The sequence below is a fragment of the Crinia signifera genome, chromosome 5 (genome assembly GCF_055691185.1).
Source record: "Crinia signifera chromosome 5, ASM5569118v1, whole genome shotgun sequence".
Lineage (NCBI taxonomy): Eukaryota > Metazoa > Chordata > Amphibia > Anura > Myobatrachidae > Crinia > Crinia signifera.
Window position 1 is genome coordinate 66,732,000 of NC_139221.1, and position 8,979 is coordinate 66,740,978.

The 8,979-nt window shown below is 43.7% G+C and overlaps 1 protein-coding gene across 4 annotated transcripts in view; it reads left to right on the plus strand.

The window, feature by feature from the left end:
• Positions 1-6,347, plus strand: part of RIPK2 (receptor interacting serine/threonine kinase 2) — a 93,956-nt gene extending 87,609 nt beyond the window's left edge. For all 4 annotated transcript variants that reach the window (XM_083187389.1, XM_083187387.1, XM_083187388.1 and 1 more), the window contains 2 exons: positions 2,036-2,110; positions 5,418-6,347. In XM_083187389.1, the coding sequence (XP_083043515.1) occupies positions 2,036-2,110; positions 5,418-5,716 (374 nt within the window). In that variant the 3' untranslated portion in view covers positions 5,717-6,347. The remainder of the gene's footprint in view (positions 1-2,035; positions 2,111-5,417) is intronic.
• The last annotated feature ends 2,632 nt before the right edge of the window (positions 6,348-8,979 follow it).

Consider the following 8,979-nt stretch of genomic DNA (forward strand, 5'->3'; position numbering starts at 1 on the left):
TGTTCCCTATGGGAAATCGCGGTCATCGCGTCGGTCGCATCGCATGCGATTTTTTGGTACATGCGATGCCCGCGATGACCGCGATGGGCGCCCTTCTAGGTAAAGAGTACCGAAATGTCTGTATATAATGAAGTCAGACATACTCTCACACCTATCCAGTATCCAACTGTTTGCCATCTTCTCCTGGATGTCCCATCATTTTCTAAAGCTTACCATGACTGCCCCAATTCATCCCATTCCTAAATCTCTGACCTCACCTACAGTTGCTCCCACCATGCATACATGTCTATGAATTCTGCCTGCTGGGATGACTGCACATGACATTGCAGTGCCACTTTACAGTGGCAGAACTTGTAAGTTGAACAGACTGTAAGATTTAGGGGGGTATTCAACCTGGGGGTCACGGCTGTCGAGCTGGCTCGACAGCCGTGACCCAGTCCCGTTCTCGGACAGCTCCACCGAGAACAAGCAGGCGGCATTCGATGTCCCGCCTGCCACGGGGTGAGAAGGGGGCGTGGCCGGGAAGAGGCGAGCTGCAGCCGTGAGCTCGGCAATTCCCTGCCATTCTCGGCAGGACAAGCCCGACCGCTTGTGAAGTCAGGCTCGTTCTGCAAGATCTCCTGCTCAATGCTGTGGAGGAAGACATCATTGAATAGGGCCCGGCGGCCATCTCCCCCGATGGGAGATGGTCGCCGGTGAAATGAATATCTCCCTTAAGCTGTACATTGCTTTAGCCTAATAGTTATATAGAGAAAATAAGCCATGTATACACTTTTAGGGCTGGGTGCCAGCAGAAATTGGACATTTGTTTAAATACACAATTGTATTAATAGCAGAATGACTATGATATGAAACAGATGTTGTATCGGTCCAGTAGCAATTAGGGGCTTCTATTCACAATGCATATGCATTGTAAGTAGATGATATCACTCACTTGCGACAGAGCAGGAGTCAGCCATTATTGTACATGTAGTTCTCCGGAATGGCTGACTCCTGCTCCGTCGCAAGTGAGTGATATCATCTGCTTACACGGACTATGCATTGTGAATAGAAGCCCCCCTAATTGCTACTGGACCGATAAAACATCTGTTTCATATCAGATAAAGAGCATAAAGTCCATTTAATAATTCAAGTTCACTCTGGAATGGATACAAATGAATATAAAAATATATGGACACAGACTTTTTGATACAACCAGAGAGGTGAATGTATCGCTTGTGAGTGTTAGTTCTGAACATTAACTTTAAAAATTCTATCAAAGTGTTAATACATGAGATTATTAATAACATGTATGTATACATTTTTTGTTTTATGCTTAAAAAAATGTTACTTTTATTAGAGATCTGAATAATAAATCCTAGAAATTTACTGATACAGTGGCTTTCTCATTTCTGAAAAATTGGTTTCTAGTATCATTCTGGGAGCAGCACAGAAATATCAGTAAAGCACTTTAAAAATATTACTAATTTTAAAGTGAAACATTTAAACTTTAGGCATCCCATTAATTATTATGGAATTAAGATAATATTTGCACCTGATTGAGTTATTTGAATAAAGATAACATTTTCTGTTGACAGTGTCCAAATCCTATAAGGCCAGGCTTCAAGAAGGCCAATTCTGGGGTGTCCCACTTGGTCATGCCTGCATTTCCTTGACACTCCCAGAAAAAGCCCGGTTACCACCCCAAACACTTTGAGCGTCTATGTAGCATAATTACTGCACACCCTTATGGAGCTTCCAGTAAGCTCTGCATACTGTATACAGGTAAATTGGAAGCAAGGCAGTAATTGGCAATGGCCCTGCACATATCCATCCACGGCACTGTAGTGTAGTTTTCATTGGGTTAGGAACGGTCTTTTAGACAGCTCGAGCCTCGTTAGTGTTTTACAATATTGGTTTTCCTATATTGAGCATATTACTTATTTATTGCATTGTTTATTAGTGTATTTTTAATGTCTCTTATAAGGTTATAAATATATTTACAGTAATCATCAAGACAAAAACATCATCAACCTTTACCTCTTTTCTGTTGTAGGCACAGATTACCCAGTATACCCACCGTACTGTCCCCCGGGCAAGAAGGTATCACAGGAATACATCCCTAGCATAGGTAGGTACAGTATACAATAATTTGAATATGGCAATTTAAAGAACTATTAAAGGGTGACTTTAGAATGGAGATTTACACTCAGTATCTACTGTATGTTGCTACATCGTCTCATTTTCACTTTAAAGAAGATATTTTGATATTATATAAAGCCCAAGTGCCCACTTTTTTTTTATGTTACTATCTAAATACTAATTTTGGTGTTGGCATTTTGCAGCACCAGGTATTACAGTGATTGTGCCTTCCTTGTGAGATAGTGATGGGCAACCTTCAATTCTTTAGTGGCAGCCCTGTAGTCTTCAAAAATGTTGCATATTACATTTATTCTAGTCATAACTTTTAATCAGTATAATGACACCTATGCAACTTCCCCTTTGACTACTCTAAATATGGCGCTGCCCCTGCGCAGAAGACCCAGGCCCGCCGCTAGAAATGTTTGGGCCTGGGACTGACCTTCAGTCCGGGCCCCCAGCGGCACAGCGCCCCCCCGCATGCACGCCCGCTCACCCGCACTGACATGCATTACGCAAGCCCGCTCACCCGCACTGACATGCATTATTTACCAGCATCCAGCAGCGGTGGCATCTCTGTCTCCCTCCTTCACAGTCCAGAGTGCACACTGCTTAGTGCAGCGTTCAGAGCGCCAAGCCCCTCTGTGTCCTAGGCTCTGCAGGCTGCATTGTGCATTGTGCCTGCCTGGATGGGGTCTGCCGGGTTGGGGAGGCCCGGAGGCAGGGTGCGGGGAGGGTGATCCGTGCCGCTGGGGGCAGCTGCCCGGGCCCCTCCAGAGGCCGGGGCCTGGGAAGGCTGTACCCACGGCACCCCCCTGTCGGCGTCCCAGAGAAGACCCATGCGCCATACTGTATTTCCATTTCTTCAGAAATATGGTTCTAGCTTCATATAACCAGCAATTTAAAATAAATAAATATTGCACCAGTTGCGGACCTGTGTTTATGGTATGTGGCTTGGGCCTAGATTTACTAAAGTTTCAAAAAATGAAGAGTGGTGGTGTTGTGTAAAACAACAAAACACATTGGGCCAAATGCAATAGGGTCCAAGTTGTTAAAATGTGTGAGTTTAGCGCTAAACTTGCTAATTTTATTAACTCAACCAATGTAATAGGATTTAGGAACCCCAGTTTCCTGCAATCCCAGAACACGCAAATGCAAAACTTGCATCCAGATGTTTTGCTATTGTACACACATAAGTCGGGCTATGTAATAGGGTGTGTGTTGTAAACTGAAGCGTAAAATATTACCAAAAATTGAAAAGTCAACAGAACAGTTTCTGGCTGGTGAGTTTGATAGACTCATGCACAAATCTGTCAGATCCGCGCAAATGGCGTGGGTGGATACTGTAGCTCCACATATGAGCTACAGTAGTTTTTTTTTTTTACACTAGGCAGGGGGGCTGAGAATAGTCCCAAGCTTCAGCCCTGGGCTGGGGTGCTCTGGAGGGTGTAGGGGTGGGGTTGGTTTAAATTAAGCATGCATACTGATCTGTGCATTCTTCTGTCAAAACTCCCACCCTGTAATGTAACTCACGTTACAATGTGCAAGTGTGCATAAGAGAATACTCATACACAATTGCTCAATGTAAGCCTTGAACTTAAAGCCTCGCAATCCATTATATTAGCTGAGTTTTGGGACAAATTCATACCGGCATAAAACATTCGGACCCTATTACATTTGGCCCATTATACTGTATCTATCATTTTCTGGGCTGCAACTGAGATTTGTTAGATAGAAACTAATTGGTTGCTATTTGCTATAGCTCCGCTCTTCATTTCTAAAGCAGCTTTAGTAAATCTACCTCCTTGACTCAGCACCCATTAAATATATGCCACTGTGCATGGGCATAACTATAGTGTGCCACCGCTATTGGGCCCAGAGGATTATGGGGAACTGGACCCATGATATCAAGTTGCATAGACATTTTCCAGATTTCCTCCTATGCATTTGGGTCTGATCCATTGCCCAGCCTGAACTGTGACATTACATTATCTGTGAGAGGAGTGTGTAGGGGATATTATATTGGATAGGGGACACTTTAATGTTGCTTAAAATGATCTGCTTATTTTAATGTGGAGTTACATAATAACAACTGGTGCACAATATGAAATGGAGACACTATAGTGTGGCATAATTTGAATTGGGGACACTGTATGTCATAACGTGGACTGTCAGCCCTACTAGGGTGGCCATAGTGGGATTCCGGGATTGGCCTGCACATGCACAATCAAATGCCATGAAGCATATGAGCACCCGCCTTGTTTGGCTTTGGTCAGAGGTCACGCTACACAGCCCGCCAACCGCACCACTTCCGGGCCTTTACCAGTTCTGGGTTCCACACTGCCCACGGCAACGTTCTCTTCCCACCTGCCTGGTCCTGCCTCCCCCCCCTTCCCCCGGCCAGCTCCATGTACGTGATACTGTGGGGCAGCCAGTGGCTCAATCCCGTGTATATTGTGAATCCCAGGATTGCGCATTTTTCAATCCCTAATCCCAGGGTTGAAAAATGCCGCAGATTGGCAACCCTAACCCCTACAATGTGACAGCATGTAAAAAAGGGAACTACTATGGTTCCTAAAATAAACTAGGTCACTGCTATGGAGCATAAAATGAAAAACCGCTGCAGACAGGTGACTCTCAAGAATCATTGAGGCAGGGACCTCTTCAGTATGTTACTTTGGGCCCACAAAGTTCTGGTTATGCCGTAATAACACATCTTCAATATATATAAATGGCTAAATCCTCCTCACTTATTTGAGTGTGAATAATCGCCAGTGACCACTAGAGGCCACTTGATATGGACCAAATTACTCCTTCACAGAAAGTTGTGAAGACAGAGATTGGAGGTAGGAGCAGATAGGGACTACACCGTTATTTTGACAGGCTTTTAACTGGTCTTACCATAAAACCTGGGATACTGCACATGACCATGACATAAGCCCCACTCTTTCTTGTTTTGGTTATATAATGTTCTGTAATATCATCTATACTATGGGGGAAATTTACTAAAGGAAATTTGTAAAAAATAGGTGTATTTGTATTTAGAAATACACTTATTTTTGATATGTCTAGTGTCCGTTTGTTTCCAAAACACTGCCACCTGTTGTCAGCGAGTGAAACTACATTCCTTTCTCTCTCACACATGCAAATCACAAGGTAGCAGACTAGCTTTCAAAGCTTTTGCTTTATTAGTACTGTATATGCATGTAGATTATATTATTGCTGTTTAAAATTATTGCTGTCTAAAAATGTGTACTGTGTATCCATATAACACTGATTACTGTAATGTAACCTGACAGATCCCGTGCAAGAGTCGCCATCTTCAGCGCTGCTGTGGGTTCGGCACAAACGATATCAAATTGTACATCAAATGACAGAAGCCTGCCTGAATCAGTGCCTTGATGCTCTCATTTCAAACAATGCCATTTGCAAGGAAGATTATGAATTGGTCAAGTCAATGAATACAAGATTCGGACGGGTCAGACAACTTATTGACACATGTGACATGCAAGGGGAGGTCTTTGCCAAGATTATTGTGCAAAAACTGAAAGAAAACAGGCAAAATGGCCTTCAGCCTTTTCCAGACGTATATGATTGAATTATGAGCCATCTATTCCCTTTTAAGGTTTGTGACAAAAGCAGTCTGTTTGTATTCGCATTCTCTGACTATACTAACAATAATATCTGGATACAATAGATCAGTTCATTTCTTTTGGGTCTATTTACAAATCCTTAGAGATATAAGCCCTTATTCAGATCTGATCACAGTACAAATTTGTTCTCAAAATGGACAAAACCATGTGCACTGCAGGTGGGGCAGATGTAACATGTGCAGAGAGAATTAGATTTGTGTGAGTTATTTTGTTTCTGCGCAGGGTAAATACTGGTTGTATTTTTTTTTACACTGCAATTTAGATTTCCGCTTCAACACACCCCGCCCAAATTTTTCCCACTGTGTACGTAGCCCAGGATTTACTCAGTCGGTGCAATATTCGCATCGAGCCAGAGCTGTAGTCACACACCCTTCATTGAAATGTCTGTGCACGCCTTCATTATTATATATTAGTTTTGTACCTGGCTTAAAACACTCACTGAAGCTCATATACAGTATATTAAAAATTGGGATCACCGTTCGAACAAGTAATGTATTGGAGTACCAACATTTTATGATATTTATTTTATTAAGTGAATTTTTACGTGAGAATAAATATTATGTTTTTTTCTAACAAGTGGGATATTGGTTGATATTGTCATGTTTTTTATTTATGTAATAATGTGTAAATAAATAGAAATTTATTGGAACAGCACCTCCTGTAGACAATATTATTTTCTTAGTTTATTTTTGCTATTACAATAATTAAGGTCAGCAATTTTTCTTACGGGATTTACAGTTCAACTGATTGCAGTGGCATAACTATCATTTAAGCGCCCCACCACCGATCACAAAGCAGCGCATGTCCCCCCCCCCCCCCCCATTTTCTGAAACTGTCTGCTGTATGGGGGTGGACATTTTGTGATGGTCCGTTTTTCATAGCATCAGAATGAAGCCTGGGGGGGCCGGGACCCCCGCAGATTTACCTGTATTCACTGCGGTGGTCCCGCCCCCCCCCCCTGGCTTCATTCTGATGCTATGAAAAACTGACCATCACAAAATGTCCACCCCCATACAGCAGACAGTTTCAGAAAACTGTCTGCTATATGGGGACAGATATTTTATCATAGTCCGTCTCCATAGCATCAGAATGAAGACAGGAGGGGAGCCGGGACCACCTCAGCGCATACAGGTAAAGCTGCGGGGGGTGGGGAGAGCATTACAATAGCACCGCAGCCCCCCGGGGCACGCACTTACGCAGCGCCTCCCCGCGACCGCAGGGGCTGCGGTGCTATTGTTACGCCACTGACTGATCGCTTGCCACCAGTAAAGGTCCCCATGCACAGGTCCGACTTCTAACGAGAGATCGTGGTGGTGAGCAGCCTCTCGAGAGCAGGTTGCAGCTATCGGCGGATGAGCAGGTTCCGCCCTGCCCCGGAACAGAGCCCTGTCCAGCTGCACCATCCCGATCTCTCGTTAGCCGGCAGAGTAGAACACAAACAGCCCGCACACCGAGCCGCCCGCAGCCCCGCACTCACCCTTCCCTACAGGCAGAAGGCACCCGGAGGCTGAGCGGCATTTGGAGAAGAGGAGACGCCACCTCACCAGGAGGGACATACTGTATTTTGGCACTACACAATAAAAGCTGTCCAAAAATTGGGAGAAGAGGATCGCCCATTCATAAGGGGTGTACTTCCTTATACTTCCTGTACCTGTTTGCTTTGGCGCCACTGGAGGGGTCACTCACATCTTTGTTGTTTGCATTCCTTGTGTATGTGGGACTGGGGTTACCACTGTTGAGTGTACCCACCTCGGGCTGCCTGGTGCTCAGATAAACCAACCCACTCTTTTGTTTTGACTAAGTCATTGCTGGCTAAATGGGGCAATACAAAATAGTTGAATATATGGTGCAAACACATTTACTTTATTGTTGGTATCTGCCCCACATTTACACTGCACTCAATGGACATAACTGTGTTACCCAAATCTATATGCAAATCTGCCCATTACATTAATGTGAAACAGTACACACAGATTTGTGAGGTGGACGCAAAAAAGCATCCGAAAGAGTGAACTAGAATAAGGGCCCATGTGCACTGCAGGTGGGGCAGATGGGGAGAAAATTAGATTTGGTTGAGGTATTTATTTTCTGTGCAGGGAAAATACTGACAGCTTTATTTTTTTACACTGCAATATAGATCTCACTTTGAAGTAAAACCCCACCCAAATCTAATTCTCTCTGCACAAGTTACATCTACCCCACCTGCAGTGCACATGGTTTTGTCCATTTGAGAATTAATTTTGAACCCTAATAAAGGCCATAACGGCCTAATCGAATTAAATATAATCAAATTAAAACCAGTCAAATCGGACTTGTGTATGAGTAATTTAGACAAGCAACAAGGTGTTTCTGTCTGTTTGTTTATGTGCTTCTCAAATCCCACAGAACCAACTGGTATTTAATACTGATTGTAGTCAGATGCAATAGCACCTTTGGGCAGTAGATGGCAGTAGCACTCTAGGTATGTATGAAAAACTCTTCATCTACTGTTTAATGCTGGACCTGATGCAGATACAGGGAAAACATACAAATTCTACATATTTAGGACATTACTGAGAATTTAACTCAAGAAGTAATGGGAATCACTATGCTATCAGTACAGCCCTCAGATGGTGATAACTACTGTAAGGGGCTGATTCTGGATCACATGCAGCGATCCAAATTCGGCCGCTGCCCCAATGGTCAGGTTTTGTGTTTTCGCATTTCTGCGCATGTGCAAACCCCAACAGCAAATGGCTGCGGTGAATTACAAACTGACCGGGCCCTTAGCAGCAGGGAGGGACGGGGGCGGTCAGCGGTATGGACGAGGAACCACCCATGGGAACACCCTACATTTTACGTCACGGGATGTCAGCCGCCCATCCTGTCTTTGGACAGGCATGACTAGCTTTTATTTGCGATGGCAGGAGAAATCATTCGATGCTTGGTTGCGGGGTGAAAAGGCAGAGGGGGGTGTTCGGATATGGCGGCCTCTCGGGAGCTCGGGAAAGTGCAATCTTCGCAGCTTACCAAGCCAACCAGAATCAGGAACAATCCGAGCCAACCTAAATAAGAACAAAATGGAGCTAGTTAGGAGTGGCGGGAGCCAGAAATTTTGTTTCTTTGTAATAGAAATAACAAATTTAATTGCAAATGAATTATTTTTATTATTATTTTGTGTCAGCTTTCAGTATAGACTTATTTATATGCAATCAAAATAATGATCATC